At 44.8% G+C, this 18052-nt stretch overlaps 1 protein-coding gene across 14 annotated transcripts in view; it reads left to right on the forward strand.

Annotated features, from left to right (window-relative positions):
- The window catches only part of spri (Src homology 2 domain-containing protein sprint), a 143734-nt gene that overhangs the window by 123260 nt on the left and 2422 nt on the right, over positions 1-18052 (forward strand). For 13 of the 14 annotated variants that reach the window (XM_089475219.1, XM_089475224.1, XM_089475218.1 and 10 more), the window contains 3 exons: positions 10885-12466; positions 12570-13631; positions 13709-13972. In XM_089475219.1, the coding sequence (XP_089331345.1) occupies positions 10885-12466; positions 12570-13631; positions 13709-13972 (2908 nt within the window). The remainder of the gene's footprint in view (positions 1-10884; positions 12467-12569; positions 13632-13708; positions 13973-18052) is intronic. The other variant, XM_089475222.1, reaches the window with a different exon arrangement.

Raw genomic sequence — 18052 nt, forward strand, 5'->3', positions numbered from 1 at the left:
TCCTCGTGTGCCACGCCCACTTAGTGCTTTGCCTGCTTAAATGGCCAATAGACAAGCGAACAAAGCAATCAAATTGAATTTTTTCGGCCATGGCTTTGGAATTTTTCGGCTTTGTCGTTTGGCATGTGTTGAGGCACTCGGCTTACATGGCAAAAAGTCAGTTTTACCCCCCAAAAAAAGCAAGAACAAAAAAAAAAAAAACAAAAGCAAAAGTAAAATAAAATGAAATAAAATACAGCAGCTGAAGAGAAGGAAACAGTAGCAGAGCCACATAGGCGCAGACAGTTTTTATTTATCACCCGCAGTGCAGGGGGGCAGGGGCAGGGGGCAGGGGCATGTGGCTGCTGCAGATGGAGCAGGAATGGTGCATGTTCGTGAGGGGCGGGGCTGAGGGTGCATGCCATCAACAACAGCAGCAGCAGCAGCAGCAGCAACAACAACAGCAGCAGCTGCCGTCGCAGCCACAGCCACAGCTGATGAGCGATAAGGCCGCAGACAGCTGCAGTGTGGGTCCCACAAACATGCGTGCGTGTGTTAGTGTGAGCGTAAGCAGAGACATTCACACATTGGGGGTAAGTCCGGGCTGACAAGCAAAGCCAAAGGGTTGCTCGCAAACACCACAGAGAGCAGTTGGCATTCAGCTTTCTAGCTAAGTAGGCAGATCTCAATTGAACGCCAGCAGTCACAATACTCGTAGTCGCATAGTTAAACACGGCCATAATCACAGCTGGAGCATTGCCAATCTCGGCAAAGACAGTTGATAGTTGCCGAAAATTGGGCAGTTGCCCATCTATTTATGCAAGACATTTAGGACTCTATTCACTTTTATGAACTATATGCTATATACTTACTATATACTATATGATTGAATTCACTTTTATTAACTCATTTAGTATTAGTAGTAATACAATATGGATTTATATATTAAAATATATCATGTTCTTTTGAAAATTTAATAAAAATTCCCATATCATTAAAAAATTTCCAATTTGACTGAAATAATTTTAAAATATTAATATATTTTTTTTATATTTAGAAGAGTTTTGGAAGGTGCTAGATAAGCAGCTTATTCACACAATCTCCCTAAATTCCCTAAACAACTAAAACATGTATTTTTATTTATCGCAATTAAAAAATACCTAAATAGTTTACCAGGGCGTATGCATGATATTCATAAAGAGGGCTCTTAATTATTAAAGTTATTCAGAACCATGGAATGTTTTTTTATTACAGAAGGATCCCGATAGTTGGAAATGGCAAGGGGATCACATTTTTTATTTTATTTTATGTTTTTTTTTTTTTTTTTTCAATTTACATAGAAATTCAAAGTATCGGGAATTATTGAGAACGAACTTTTTTCAAGGGAATTAAATATTTTTCAATTTATCGCGATTTTCGATTTAGTGGAGTTCAAATTATCGAGACTCGTCTGTGCTTATTGCCATCATAGTGGAAAAAATGGCATTTATATACTATAATATATAGTTATAGTTTTATAGAATGTAATATAACATAGAATAAAATTTCTGTAGTCCTTAAACTATTCTTCATCATATCTGGCTATCTTTTGAAATTATTATAAAATTTCCCTCAAGCAAATCGGAGTTTCCGTTTAAAAGATTTAAACTTTTAAAGCATTTAAAGATGCCAAACCTATTCAATTGAGCAGCACTGTATATTGTATGCTCCAATGCTTTAAGAACTTTCTCAAATTGCATATAAGTATGCCCCAAGGCAGTTCAGTTTGTGGCAGCCTTATAAAGTTCATGTGAAATGTTTCGAATGTTGCATCGGACAATTTGAATTTTAAAGCCTGGCGGACACGTGTCGTATGCGCAACGTGCATGCAGCGCATGCAGGTGGGCAGTGCCTGCTGTCTGCATGCATTTTGGCCATGCTCGTTAGACAACAACAACAACAACAACAACGACAACAAACAGCAGGCGACACATTGTGCTAATGAATTATTAACAAAAATTATAATTGAAAGCCGTTTGGCAAATGAGTTTAATGCACTCGCCAGCAGCCAGTGTGTGTGTGTGCTGGTGTGTGCTGGTGTGTGTGTGGGTGAGCCAATAATGGAAAGGCAAAATTGAAAAGCGAAGTTCTACACGGAAATCAAGGGAAATCAGCTTAAGGCAGCACTACAGGCAGTGGGAGGTGGGAGGTGGGAGGCAAAGACTCTTGAGTTGAAAAGCAAAAGCCGCTTAGTGGCCAATGCAACGAGCAGGGATTGTGGATGGGTTGTCATGACCGGGGCGGGGGTGGGGAGTAGTCGCTCGTCAGTGGACAGCAGAGAGCAAATGAATTTAGTGTAGACGGAGGCAGCGCTGGGTTTTGGTCAAGCTGTGGGCGACAGCGAATCGCATTGTTGGACTTTGGCTTCAAATTCAATTTGCTATGCAAAGAAGCCGAAACGCGCAAGTAAAACAAAAGAGCACACACACAATGAAAAGGAAAGCTGGCAAAATGAAAATGAAGAGCAGCCAAATGAATGTCAATGAAATGCAAATGGTGCAGAGCAAGCGCTGCTGCCCTTTGCCCCCTCGGTGGCTCAGTTGAGCTCGGCAAAGATTCCTATGGCAACAATGCTCGCATTACCAATTTGAATAAAATATGAGATTTTTATGATATGCCCCGCCGTTCGATTATGCGGGGCGGGCCGACAGACGCCCAGCATCTTCATCTTCATCTTCATCTTCGGTTCTGTTCCATTTTTTTTAATGGCTGGCCAATGGCTAGATAATAGAGGTCCAGCTATGCGGCACAGTTGGAGCCGCTGCTTGGCATAATTACATTATTTTATGCAGTTTTTTATTTCAATGAAGCCAGCTGACCCGCTCTCTGACCCACTCTGACCCACCCTCTGCGCTGGCCGCTGCCCGTCGCCTAACCACACAAACCGCCGACGCTCATTAGGCGGCCACGCTGGCGTCTCTCCCTTGGGCTGCGCTGTCTGGTGCTGGTGTCAAATTGCTGCTACCCCAGCTCTCAGCATAGTCGAGGCTGTCCGGGCTGTCCAGGGGCAGGGGATACAGTTTCAATTTCAAGTTTTGAAAGGATATGCAAATTGTGTGCTCGGCCATGAACGCAACACGTTTCGAATATTCTCAGCCACGATGCCAGGGCCCGCATAAGTAGGCAACACTTTCACAAAGACTCGACCAGGCTATTAGGCAAACTAAATCTGTTGTAGATTTTTGCAGCTTAAGCGAGCTGAATTTATGGAAATTGTTTTTTCACTTGGGTATATTTACACTTGTTTTATTTATGTATTTTTTATTATGTTTAATATTTACATATCTGTTTAGTTCATAATTTGTATATATTTTATTTGTATATGCATTTTATTTAATTTGTTTTTATATTTTAATTTGTACATTTTATTTTTATATGTATTTTACTTCATTTATTTTAAATTTTTAATTTTTGTACTATATTTTTATACAGTTTTATTTTATTTATTTATTTATTTTTTTTTTGGGTATTTAATATTAATTTTATTTTTATATTCATTTTCTTTCATTTATTTTATTTGTATTTCATGTTTTATTTTTATTGTTTATATTTATAATTTTTGTTTGTTGAGATTTACTATTATTTTAATTTATATTTTTTATATTTTATTTATTTTTATTTTTAGCTTGTATATTTTATTTTCTATACTCGTTTTACTCCATTTATTTTTTATATATTTTTATTTGTATATATTTTTTTCGTATAGCTGTTTTACTCTTTTTGTTTTAGTTTGTATTTTTGTTTGTTTATTTATTATATTAATTTATGTTATTTTATTTTTATGTTAGTTGTATTTCTTTTTCTTTTCTTTAATTGTATATTTATATTTACGTATATATTAAATTTAATTTTTATAACTTATTTTTCCCCATATTTTTATGTTTTTATTTATTTGTTGTTTTTTTTTTTTTTTTATAAGTTAACATTTCTATATATAATTTAACAATTTTTTTTTACCAAATTTATTGACAATTTAATTTAGTTTTACATTTAAGCGAAGCAACAAATAATCACAGTTGTTGCATATAATTAATGTTAAATATGTTGAATATATCTTATATAACTTACAATATTTACCAAAATGAATCAAGAGGTGTAGCAAAATCCTTTGAAGAGTTTCAATGAAGGGCAAATTTGAGTCTTCTGTTGCTTCGCTTGGTAGTTAGACGTCTGGCTATTGCAGTCGAGTGACCCTCAAAGCGCTGTAAATATATACATAATGAAGTCTTTTACCCACAATTTTACGGCTCGAATGATTTGCTAACTGACAACAGTTAGTTCTAGTCTGGCTGAAAGAAGTCTTAGTAGCGATGCCTAAATAGATTACAAGAGAGTGAGAGAAAGAGGGAGAGAGAGAGAGAGTGCGCAGTGCAGCTGCTTGTGGCATGTTGCAACTGAAATGCGAAATGTGCATGCCACACACGTAACTGAGCGACTGCCAAGCCCTGTCCATTGGCCACTTCTAACTGTATTTTGGTACTTTTGGCCGCGTCACATGGCAGGCGGAAGCCATTAAGTTGTCAAGATTTGATGTCAAGCATTTGATGTGAGTCCTGATTGAAAAGACAGACACAGTGAGAGAGACAAAGTGAGTGAGAGAGAGAGAGAGAGGAGGGGAGCAGGGAGTGAGAGAGGGCACAAGTGCATGCCTGTATATAAAATAGAAGTTGAAGCATGATTTGATGATTATAGACTAGACTTGGCGCTCGAACGAGCGCAACGAGTCTATTTGCGGCCCGAAACTTGATTACAACATCCCAATAGTAGCTGCCGCCGGGAAGATGGGCAAAGATGCCTCTGCACTTGCGATTCGTGGCCAGGAACCGCAAAGCGACCAGACTGGCAGCCGAGCCAACAGCAGCAGCAGCAGCAGCAGCAGCTGCTGCGCCATTGCCAAAGGGGTGGGGTAGGGGCATAGTGTGAAGAGGCAGTCGTGGCGGCCCTTGGGTACAAAATAAAAAGGGGTTGTCTCGCTGCGGACATTTTCAGCGAATGCGGCCCAAAGGCAAACGCGTCAAATAGTCGAGAAATGGAAACCGGAAATGTTGTTAGCCCAAACCCGTGTGGGCCAACTGCAGTTGGCTCACAAGCTGTGCCGGAAATGGGCGCAAATGCGACAACGACAACGACAAGGCTATTCCCTCAACAGAGGGGGAGCTGACATATGAGTATGCATGTATGTATGTGTGTGTGTCTGTGTGTGTGTATGTGTGTGTTGAGTGCCATGTGATTTGTGCGCTATGCAATAATTTACATGCAATTAAATGCCCAACCAGATGCAATAGAACAAGCCGCAAACAGGGCCAAAACACTTTCGCCTAGATTTCGCTATTGACTGTGCTCGCTCTCTCTCCCTCTCTCTCTCTCTTTTTGTCCCTTTCTATATATATAAGTATATATATAAATATATATATGTAGCAGCAATTGCTTTTTTTTTGGTTTTGGGGCAGTTTGGAATCTTCTTTAGCACTTGCAGCTGCTTCTGTCGGCTCTGTCTCGCTGTCACAGGCACAGCATGTAAATTTATGATACACAGCCACGCCCACTGGACAACGAGACCAATAAACGCCCTCTGTTGTCTGTCTGTCCGTCTGTCTTTTTTGGTTTTGACTGTTTTGGTCAGGGTGCCAAAGTGCAAGTGAAATTATTATTGCTGTTGATGAGTGCTGACCGCAGCTGGGCAGAGCTCTAGGTGCAATGGAGCAAAAGGTAAACAGGAAATGGGATTGGGATTGGGATTGGGACTGCGACAGATGACAAACGACAGACGACAAACGACAGACGACAGTCAACGAACTGTTAAGTGAAAATGCATTTGGAATTGCAATGCAAGTGAAATGCATTTCTAGGATTTCCTCTTTCGTGTCTGAGCGCTTAAAAGCTGCCAAGGCACTATGAGTTACCTGTATAGGCGTGTGTGTATACATATATACACTCATGGTCAAATTAATAGGTGTGAAATTTTTTTTTTTTTTTAAATGGGAATAACGTCTATATTTTTTCATGTAACTAAAAAATTTAACTTATGTTTAAAAATAGACACATCATAGAATAACAACAACAAAAAACAAGTTTAAAAAATAATAATTTTTAGCATAATTTTGGCATACTTCACAAAAAACTCCAAATTTTGCTGGCCAGATTAATAGGTGTGCCCAGCAAATTTTAAAAAAAAATGAAAAATTTTCAAATATTGTAGAATATTTAGAATATATTTAGATAAGTATGGTTAATACCCTGTATATCCGCCTTTATTCGCAATGACTTTGCTGATTCTTTGGGGCATAGAGGATATTAACTTTCTGCACATTTCCACAGGAATGTTGTACCATTCCTCCCGAATATTTTCCCATTATTAGAGCATCTAGTTTTGGAAAGTCTCCTTTTAAGGTGTCCCCAAAGGTTCTCAATCGGATTGAGATCTGGAGACTGACTTGGCCACTCAATAACGTCAATTCTATTTTCATGCAACCAACCCTTAACTACTCGGGAGCAGTGTTTAGGATCGTTATCCTGTTGAAATTTCCATTTCAGAGGCATGTTGTCGTCGGCATATGGTAGCATAACACTACTCAATATATCCTTATACAGGAATCTATCCATGATGCCGTTAATTCGATGAATCGGACCAACGCCTTGCCACGAAAAGCAGCCCCAAACCATTATGCTGCCTCCTCCGTGCTTAACCGTCTTCTTTGTATATCTAGGATCTAACTCTTTGCCTTTAGGTCTTCGGACATGTAAATTTGAGTCATTCCCAAACAAATTTATTTTCATCTCATCACTCCAGAGACTGTTCCTCCATTTACGCTCTCCCTCTAAACCACACCAGGCCTTGTGAGTTTGAGCAAAATTAAGCCTCATCCGAATATTTGATTTTCGCAATAGAGGAACCCTGCGAGCAACTCTCCCAGGTAGATTCGAGCTTAATAGCCGTCGACGAATAGTTCGTGCCGATACAACATTGCCCATTTCGATGGCAATCGCTCTCGAAGACTTAAATGGGTCCCTTTTAGCCAAGGTGACTATACGGGAATCCTCTCTTACGGTAGTTTTCCTCCGGGCACCCGGCTTCTTTTTATCTTTTTTTGGTTTTAGAGCATTTGTAACGAAGTTCTCCGATCGTCCCATTAGTGAGGCAATGTATTTATAAGTTTTACCCTCTTCACGAAGCTTGAGAACGAGATTTCTCTCTTCAGCACTGTAGTGAACTCCACGACCCATGTAATTTTATTTAAATGTTGCAAATGAAAATTTTTATGCTTCAATCAAATTATATTCAATAATAATACTACCTTTGCTTACTCAAAAACACTTTAATATTTTAATAATTTTTTGTTTAGTTAAACACACCTATTAATGTGACCAGGTCAATTTTGAGGTAGAGAATGTATAATAGCCAAAACTTTTTAGCGAGTAAATTTTTTGGGGGGATTTACCTATTTTCTTATCAAATAGTGTGGCCATACCTAACAAAAAAAATTTCGTGCTGATAGATGTTGTCATACCGTAATTATTCCAAAATATGCTAGAATCTTTGGGTCACACCTATTAATTTGACCATGAGTGTATATATATATGTGTGTGTGTGTGTTTGTGAATGCAAAGCATGGCAATGCAATGAACTGGGCGTGGCCAAACGCCCACAGGGCAATTGATTGCAACTATTGTTTGAGCTGCAAACAAAGCCAACAACGATTTACGTATATATTTATATGGGAAAATGTATACACTTATGCGCACAAGTATGTGTATGCATACATATACATACATATGTGTGTATGTATATTTGTATATTGATGTATCGAAATGCGTCTGCTGGCTTTTAAATGCCGTTACGCCTTTTTATTGTTAGCCACAGCCCTTAAATTTGTCAAGGCGTCTATAAAATGCAGACATGCTCGCTCTCTGTCTGTCTCTCTGTCTCTCTCTCTCTCTCTCTCTCACTCTCCCCCTCTCTTTGTCTTGCCTTGTGCATGATCCGTGCCCTGTCGCTTGTTAAGACATTTTTACGCTCGTTTTTGTCCTTAACAAATTGCATTTCCGTGACGGGTCAACTAATCCCACTCTCTCTCTCTCTCTCTCTCTCTCTCTCACACACTCTCTCTGCCTCTGCCTTTGCCTCTTCATGTTGCACTCTCTTGACCACATTATTGAATCAGTATATAATGCTCTTTCGCAGCATGCCAACAGTCACACACGCCCACGTCCACGCCCACTCCCCGTCCCGTTCCGCCCCTAGCGCAGTCTATCGTCTGCGTCTAATAAAATCAACAGCCGAAAAGTATGCTTTAAAAAGCGTTGCAATGCAGCCAAATGAAATCAGCGAAGTCTGGACTGAGCAGCACTGAGGACGCTGTCTCTCTCTCTCCCTCTCTCTCTCTCTCTGTCTGCCCTCTCCACTCATCATATCAAGCAGCACTTGCTTCTTCTTCTTCTATGTGTTTTTTTTTTCCTATTGCTATCTTCTTGATGGCTCTGCTTTTCGCTTTCAGCTGCTTATTGAAAACTCGCACAGAAATCATAAACAACGCTGCGGGGCGTCCATATTCGTTTGTAAATACCCACCCAAAGACGACGGGGCCCACTCTCATTTCATTTTTTTTTTACTTTTTTTTAACAGCCCCGCCCCCCTAAACTTATGTTGCGTGCAGCCGCCCCCCGCTACAGTTGGCATTTATTGAAATCTGAAAAAATATAATTGCATGCTTTTAGGGTTGCTGAGCAAAATTGAATGGCACACACACACACAGACAAGTGAATTGCTTAGCTAAACAGAATATACACACACGCACACAATGAAAGCAAAAAAAAACTCAAGTTCCAATTCCTTACATTTCATTCTCTTGCAATTGGAGTTTAAAATTCAGAACAAATTTACAATTATGTATAATAGATGCAGAAGAAATCATTATCTTTATTTAAATTTTATATAGAATTCTTGCTATTTACGGCTCGATTTTTTATATATATATAAAAAAAAAAAAAAAAAAAAAAAAAAATACGGCTCGAAGCAACTCTCTGATTTCTAGTTGAGACTTAATGAATCGTAAAAATATGTGGGAAATATGTTAAGAATTTTTTTATTATTATTATTTTGAAGTGTAGAGTCAATTTTTTTCTTTATACAGTCGAGTCCCGATAGTTCGAAATGGCAAGGGCATCATCACAGAAGTTCAAATTAGCGAGAATTATATAGAATGATTTAATTTCAAGCGGATAGACTTTTTTCGATTTATCGCGATTTTTCTATTTAGCGGGGTACAAATTACCGAGACTCGACTGTAATTTAATTAACAATTTATTCATGATTTTTCTACTTTTAATTATTTTAAAGCCGAAGCCCTTTATCTAGAGAGGATTTTGGAGCTATTTTGCTCTATTTGTTATTCTATTATTGTATTAAGATTTTTTTTTTTTTTTTTTTTTTTTTTTTTTTTATATATATATTTATTAAGTGTAGAACCGGTACATCAAGAATAGAACCATAACAACACAGGGAAGGTAAATTAATAATAGAGCCGAACCCCATACCAAGTTATGGGGATTTTAAGTTGTGGAGGTTTTACTATTGTCCAATAGTTTTGGCAAAGCCTTGCCGTTTGAGTCTTCTTAGAGGTCTGGCAGGTAACAGTCCTCTTGCGAGTAGATTGCGGTGTCTCAACAGTCTGTCACTGTACCTGCTTGTGTGCCTGCCAATCTGCTCTTCGACAGTATGCAGCTTTAAATCTTTGTGTAGTGTGGATCCGCGTACATACCAGGGACAGTTTGTGATCTGTCGAAGTACTCTATATTGTATTAAGATGTAATTTTTATTACATTAAGGCACAATTCCTTTTTGAGCTCCACGAAGCATTCTAAGCTCGAGCTTTGAATTTATTTATATTAAAAATGAATTTCAAGAGCATATTTCCAATTAGGGCTTAGAGTGTACTTATATAAGTGCAAGTAGTGCAATTAGTGGTACAAGTACTGCATTTCTTAGAGCACATGTTTACAGTGAGTGTTTAGTAAATGTTCCAGACGATCTCGGTCTTGTAGGCATTGTTGTAAGTAGAGCCTATCCAGCTTAATCTGTATATATACATAGATATATTAAATACAAATGTGATTTTAGACAAAAGTCTAGAGCTGTCGTAACTCTGATAATTATAAGCACTCTCTATCCTCTACGTATTCTCTCTTCGCATTTCTGCATTGACGCATCGATTTAGCTGGAACTCAGTTTGAAATTGAAATAATTTCTGTGGCGGTTGCGTGACTTTAAGTGAAACGCTCATTATAAAAACTTTTTACAGGCGATTAACGGAAAACGCCAAGGTTCTGGTTCTGCATCTGGGTCTGGGGCTGCAGCTGCTGCGCCTCAGCTCGTGGACCACTTGACCAGGTCCGGGAGTCTGTGTGGGTCTGCAATTTGCGCTTGCCACACGACTTGGCTGCTTTGTCGCAGCGTCTGCAAAGTTTTCTTTGCCCGCCAGGACAAAAGGACGCACAGACTTGCTCAAGCAGTCGAGTAGGGGGAGGGGCTGGCGGGGCAAGGCGTTGCATACTTGGAGGCGCCGCGGCGTATGCAATGTCAATTTATCATTTATCATTGTTTTTTGGAGGGAAAAATGGAAGCTGGGAAGCTGGGAAACTGGGAAGCTGGGAAACTGAGAAATGGGAAATTTATGTGCGCGCATTTTTAACGCAACATTTAACGCGAAAAGCGGACGGGCCAAGTCGGAAGTCGATGTGAAAGGAATCAAGCGCTGATTTACGTGGCGGAATTATGACAACAGCTCACTTAGAGTTGCTCTCCCTCCCCCAGCCAGTCCCTCGCAGCTGTTTACTCATTCCATCTCTCTCTTCTCCTTCCCATTGCAGACGTTCATTGTGCGTGGCTCCAGCCAGCCGAACACGATGGCCGTGTCGGTGCGCCTGCCCCAGGACACGGGCCCATACATCGAGCACTATCTGATCCAGTCGCAGGACAACATACTCAGCCTGGAGAGCTCACGCTTCAAGTTTGGCTCCATCCCAGCGCTGATCGCTCACTACGCCCAGTGCTGCGACGAGCTGCCCGTGCAGCTGATGCTGCCCCGGGTGCTGCGCGAGGCGAACAACCGCAAGAAGCTCTCGTCGCTGGCGCTGCTCGGCCAGGAGTTCTGGAGCTATGCCAGCAGTCCGGCTGTGCTGGGTCCGCCCGTTGCGGCCAAGACAAATCTCACGGCCATCGAGCAGCAGCAGCAGCAGCAGCAACAGCAACAGCTGCAGCAGCAACAGTTGCTGGACGCCAAGTCGCCGCTGTCGCTCACAGAGACGAGCGGCCTGGGCACGGCCACGTTCTTCAGCGATGCTCTGGTGGCCAAGCCGCCGGCTGTGGCCCCGCCCCAGACCCTGTTCAGTCCCACGGGCAGCAGCCAGCTGCTGGGCTTCTTCAGCCAGGCGGGCACGCCGTCGGACACCAACTCGAGCATGAGCTCGTTCACGACCAGCGGCGGCCAGCACATGCAGCTGCTGAGTCCCAATTCCGTGGACTCGGTCATACTGACCATGTCGCCGGTGGATGCGCAGGGCTATCTGCCGGGCGGTGGTGGCGGCGGCGGCGGCGGTGGCTTGGAGCAGCCACTGCAGCCGCATGGCAGCAACAATTTGAGCACCTTCAAGACGACATCGGCGGCTGTGGCGAGTATTACGGAGCTGGAGCAGGTGCGTCCGCAGCGACCGAAGCCGCCGAACACATTGAATCTCAAGCCGCCGGCGCCGCCAATGCGCTGGTCCAAGCCCCACTCGCCGGATCAGCTGGGCAACAACTTTACGGTGACCACCACGGTCACCTTTTCCATGGAGAACAACAACAACAGCAACAACAACAACAACATTGCCAGCAATGGCATCAACAGTGCAGCCATGGCCAAGCCGAATCCCGCCCAGTTTGTGGAGGTAACAACGCCAGCCGCGAGCAATCCCTTCAACGCGCTGCTCAACTCACAGGCCAGCACCAGCACGTTCCAGACCTTCGCCAAGCGCCTGTCGCCCGAGGGCGAGTGCAAGGATACGCTCTCATCGCAGGGCTCCTCCTCGAACGACAGTCGCTGGCAGTCGCAGTCGCAGTCGCAATCGCAGTCGAGCCGCGACTCCAGCCACAGCCAGCGGAAGATGCTGTCCCCAATGACGCCCAATGGCGCTGGCCACCTCCTGCCCGGCGTCGGCAGCACCAGCAGCAGCAGCAGCAAGTCACGCAAGTCGCGCATACGCAAGGAGTCCAAGCACTACCAGGAGTCGGACATACTGGAAAGCCCGCCGGCGCAGTACTGTGCCAGCGCCCTGAGCGACAAGATCAGCGACTACGAGGACGTCTGGACGCACGATCCCAGCGATCGGGCTAGTCTCCTAACCAGCTTCAAGCCCGGACTGGACAATGGCGGTGTCTTGAATCGACGACCCGACCTGCTGGCCGAGACACGTAAGTAGAGATTGCACTGAAGGAGCAAGAGCCCCTCTCATCTAGACTCCATTGAAGATCTAATCCTTTATTGCTCTCTCTCTCTCTCTCCCTCTCTGTCCAGCAGCTAGCACACCCACGCAGCAGCAGCTGCTGTCACCCTGCGAAGAGACCAGCGCTGGCCAGGATAGCAGCCAGCAGCTGATGCAGTTCTCGGGCGATGCACCGGCTCGCTCCCGGGCCGGCCTCCTCCTGCCGAATCTGGGCAATGCGGCGCCAGCCATGACGCAGTCGCTAACGGAGCCGAGCGCCGCCGATGATGGCGGAGACACGACGCCCACTGCGGCACAGACGCCGGGCTCACGCAGCAAGCAGGGCAGCCCCACCTATGCGGAGCCGGCGGATGCACTGCGCCAGGCGGGTCTGACCAATGCCGCGGCGGCGATCTTGCGCAGGCAACAGCGCAGCCAGCTGCTGCCCGCCAATCAGCGGCACTCGGAGCCGCTCAAGGGCGGCCATGCAGCGGCCGCTGTGCCGCTGCTGCTGCCCGCCGATCTGGAGAAGTTGGCCGGCAGCCTGGACGAGCTGAAGCAGAAGCCAAAGCCGATGGCTCAGCAGGCGGCGAAGCGTGGACGCACTCGCATCGATCACTGGCAGCTGGACAGCAGCTGGGAGTTTATGGCCAAGCAGGAGACGAACGGCGGCGGAGGAGGCGGCGGCGACTATGACACCGCTGTCGACTGGCAGGAGAAGGAGAACTCGCTGGGACGCGACAAGGATGGCTCCAAGAAGCGGCCGCTTACCGTGCACCAGATCATTGCCAAGCGTCTGCCCGATCTTAATCTGCCGGAGCTCGTGCGCTGCTCGACTCCGCCCCAGATGCCGGCAGGAGCAGCAGCAGCAGCAACAGCAACGTCGACGACGACGACGACGGCGGCAACGGCAACGGCGATAACGACGAGCGCAGCCCCGCTGCAGGAGAAATCGAATGCCGATGGCAGCCAAAAGTCATTCCAGAGCCAAAACGGCTGTCGACTGTCCTCGTACGACAACGTGGAGCGCAATTGTGCCGCATTCTGTCAGACCTACTACGGCGGCATCGACTCGGCGCAGTCAGACGATGGCACTGTCTTCTCCGAGCCCTGGGACTCCTCCCAGTGGGACTCCTTCATGCCGATGCAGGATGGTAAACCTAGCCAACACCGTCCTTATGGATTGTCCAGCACAGCAGCCTAACTAATCTGTAATATCCACCTCTTTTAGATGCCACCATCAATTCGGATACCATACATCTGTCCAAGTGCCGGCCGGCGCTCTCGGAGGATGACACCATCATTGAGGAATTCAGCAGCACCAAAGACGGCAGCACCAGCAGCTGCAACCAGGACACGCTCAAGGCCAATAAAAATGGCACCAGCGCCGGCGCTGGCAGCAACAACAATAACAACAACAACAGCAAGCAAGCAATGCGACCCAAGGTGGCAACCATTCTAAGGAATCCAAGCATGCGGGATCGTGAGATATTATGTGAGTATGAAAACTTAAACGATAAGGCAGGTGCTTAGAGGAGTGAGAATGTGAGAGTGAAGATGGATAGTCGATCGAGTTGATTGCACTGGTCGAGTTGATGGAGTTGATGGTATTAATCGAGTTGATGGAGTTAATCTATTGATGGAGTTGATAGAATTGATCGAGTTGATCAAATCACTCGAGTTGGAGTTGATGGAGTTGACCGAGTTGATGGAGTTGACCGAGTTGATGGAGTTCATAGAATTGTGGGAGTAGATCGATGGAGTCTACTGACATTGATCGAGGTGATAGTTGTCCAAGGATCTTTGCATCTACAGAGCATGGCAAACCGAGAAAAGAAAACAATTGTTGCTACAAATTAAATACTACAATAAAAATATAAATTTTTGGAATAAACTTTTCCATATGAGTTAATGAAGTTGATAATGATCGAGTAGATCAAATTGATGGAGTCTACTGAGCTTGATCGAGGTGATAGTTATCCAAGGATCTTCGCATCTACAAATCATCGCAAGCCAAAACAAATAAACCTACAAATTAGAAATTTCTGGGTTGAGCTCTTACATGTGAGTTGATCGAGTTAATCGAACTGATACAGTTCAATAAGTTGATGGAGCTGATGGAATTGCCCAAATATGTTCAAGGATCTTCGCATCTACAGATGATCGTAGGAATAGAAAGGAAAACAAACTAAATTTCTGGAGTAACGTCTTCAATATGAATTGATCAAGTTGATAAAGTTGAGCAAATTGATCAAGCTGATCGATCTAAATGATGTTCCATCGATTGTTGATAGTTATTCAATAACAATCCAAGGATCGTCGCAGCTATAAATGATTGCAATTACGGAAACCAAATGAACATATTCGTAAGGAACTATTCAGATTTCTGGATCGAACACCAAGTTTATCTAGCAATGACTATTATCAATGTGGCTCTGTATACTCTCGCCGGCACTTTATCAATGGACAGCCGATCGTCATCGTCATCATCATCATCGTATGCTCAATTGCAATCGCTTGTTATTGTTGCATCATACTACGCTCCACGGCCTCCATGGAGCAGCAGACAAAAGCAAATACAGGTCGATCACGAGCGATCAGACGAACGACGGGGCGATGCGTCGTCATCGTGCGCCTATTGACTGACTGCCTATTTGTTTGTTTGTTTGCTAGTTTGTTTGATTGATTGATTGAGCGCACGGGTTGCTCGTTTACCAAATCTTAAGCAAACGAAGCGTCCACGAGTGGAGGCTATCGTTGAGCGAACTGCTTCGAACTGGTAAACCGAACCGAACTGAACCGAACCGCAGTCTGATTATCAGCATCGGCCGCAGCTTCAGATGCTGCCTCCGCCTCTACCCCCGCCTCTACCGCCGCCTCTACCCCTGTTGGCAGTCTGGGGACTACAAAGTCTTTGCCGAAACTTATCTGGCGCGCAATGCGTGCTGCATCGACACATATGCAGCAGCATGAAATGCGTCGCAGTTAGCCAGCTAAAACAAATTTGATAAGTTTCAGGCGTCGGACATAGAATTATATAAATATTGGTGCAGTCATGCACTTTGGAATGTAAACTCGACGTCGACTGCTGCCGCCGCTGCCACTGCCTCTGTCTCTGCCGCTGTCGCTGCTGCTGGCTGAGTTTTTATCAGCGCGCGTTTTAAGACGCGCCGTGTCTCTCGCCGCTCAATGGGATGCGTAATTTGCCAGGCCAGGCATAGGAGACGCGACCGATTCGAGTGCTCAAGCCAGACTTTTCGAATCGGTTCTGCGCTCTATTTTAGGTCAGCGCATGGCTGATGAAATGCACACAGAGAGCTACGCAATGGGTGGCAATTTTATTTTTGGCGTCTGCTCAGTCTGGGTACGGACTATTTTTAGATTCGGGTCCACTCTAAAAGACACGTGCTCTGGCTTTTCTCCAGCGAAATCCAACTGTGTTTGCTCTAACCAACAATTTCGCGTTGTCAAGCACGATAAGCAAGTGGATAAGCAAACGGTTCGCTGAACTCACCGATACAAATTCAGCTAAAGGGCACCTTGATGCACCGTTATCTGGACGGTGCAGTAGAGCCGTAAATAAGCCGAACGGAAATCGTCGGACACCTGGAAACCTGCCCAACTGCCGGCAAAGTAGATAATACTGCAATTCAATAGAATTTCGAATGAAAGTGGGCATGGCGAGGCGCCGGAAAATCAAATAAATTAAAGGTTCAACTCTACCGGCACCGGCTATTTCAGTTATTATCTCTAGTAATGTATTGTCAGAGTTACTAAAGTCTGATATGTAAGATTATAGTTTAGTAGATAATAAGTCCCAAGTGTACGTGAGCTCACAGAATATACAAATCCCCTGGTAAACATATTAGAAAGGGTTACACCCCTTTCTATGAGCATTATAAATACCTTAGTTTCCTTTTCATATACAACAAATAAATCGCTTGCATAGATTATTATCGCTGTTAGCTCTAATCTCTCTGTTCCTGAAATAGCATCTCTCTCATTTCTTGAATGTTGTGCAGCCTCTTGCGAGGAACACTTCCTGCACACAGACGCAAACGAGCACCTTCACAGAAACCTCCAATCCAAAGGTTTTTCCAAACTACGCAGCAAAATAACAACAACAAAATCGAAGCAGAGCAAACCAATTCCTCAAGCTGAGTTTAGGATTCGTAAAGCTGATGCAATCGTAAGGTGCAATTGCATTAGAGCGGGATCTCTCGCCGTTTTCATTGTTGTCGATTGATCGGGGAATCTGTCGTAGTGGAAACGTCATCGCTGCCAGACATTAGACAGACTGTCGTTGAGAGATTCTCTCTCTTCCCTCTCTCTCTCGCTCGCTCCCGCTCTCTTTGTGTCATGCAAGCGTCGAGCATGAATCAACTCTTTATCTCAATAGCCTTGCATAACGAACACCCAGCGCTCGCTCTCTGAGGCTCAGTCGGAGCTCTCCCTCTTTCTCTCTCTCTCTGTCTCTCTGGCGCAATCTGTGGCCTACCTGCAGCAGGTATTTCAATTTGCATGTTGAATGATGATAGAGAGAGAGAGGGAGAGAGGGAGGGCATTTACCTAAGCCAGCATTGCGTTTCGTAACCCACTCAGCCGCTGACTCAGTGGCATTTCCTCTTGACACAGTTTCTCCTCCACTCAGGCAGCTGTTCTTTCTGATAAGGCTTTGACTTTCGCTGGTTAGGACTTGCGCAAAATCGAAAAGAAAAACTTGTGTGGCAGGTACTGTCCGTCCGGAAATTCCCAGTTTACCCGGATTAGCAGTGGCCCGATCCCTGCCAGAAGCTACCTGCAGGCAGGCGGGCTGGCGGGCAGGCGGTTTGATGGGGCGGGCGGGACAAATTGACGAATTGAGGTCGCCGCGCCTCGCAATTTAGGCCGCAGCTGCGACGTCGGCGTCGCGCTAGTTGCTATCGTTTCGTAGAGGCGCAGCGAGCGTCGGCGTCGCTGCCAACGTCAGCGTCATCGTTATCGTTGTTGCAGTCTTATAAACTAATGCGTATGAAGTTCAGCATTAGTTTTGCATTGGCCGCGTTTAGAGCAACACAACGCAACGGCAATAACAATTCGCTACAACAACAACAACAGCAACGACAATAAATTAATAACTAATTGAAATCGATCTGCAACGCCGTCGATTGTCGATCGATAACACCAGCAGCAGCAGCAGCAGCCCCGCGCCCCTCTTCGCAGCAGCAGCAGCGTGTGCCGATGAGAAACTTGCGTTTTCGCCAATTCGTTTTAGCTGGCAAAAATCGCTACAGAATCCATCATGAGCTGGTTCAGAAGATCGTCGCGCGCACACCCCGCGAACCGCCCCGCCCCCCTCGCGAGGGGCGCTGGCAATAGCATAGACATGTCAAAGTCGCTCTGCAGCCTGGATGAGCAGCGCATCGAACGACTCGAGCCAGAGGAGTTCTTTCACGATCCCGTCCATGTGCGCCACTACAAGGAGGAGGCGAAGTTCCTAAGCTTTATGGCCGACTGGGAGATAGTCGATCATCCGCAGCAGGAGAATTACTTTTCGGCTGACTTCGAGGAGGAGCTCCTGCAGCCGCAGCAGCAG

The sequence above is a fragment of the Drosophila arizonae genome, chromosome X (genome assembly GCF_054131065.1).
Source record: "Drosophila arizonae isolate 15081-1271.41 chromosome X, UAZ_ARI_1.0, whole genome shotgun sequence".
NCBI lineage: Eukaryota > Metazoa > Arthropoda > Insecta > Diptera > Drosophilidae > Drosophila > Drosophila arizonae.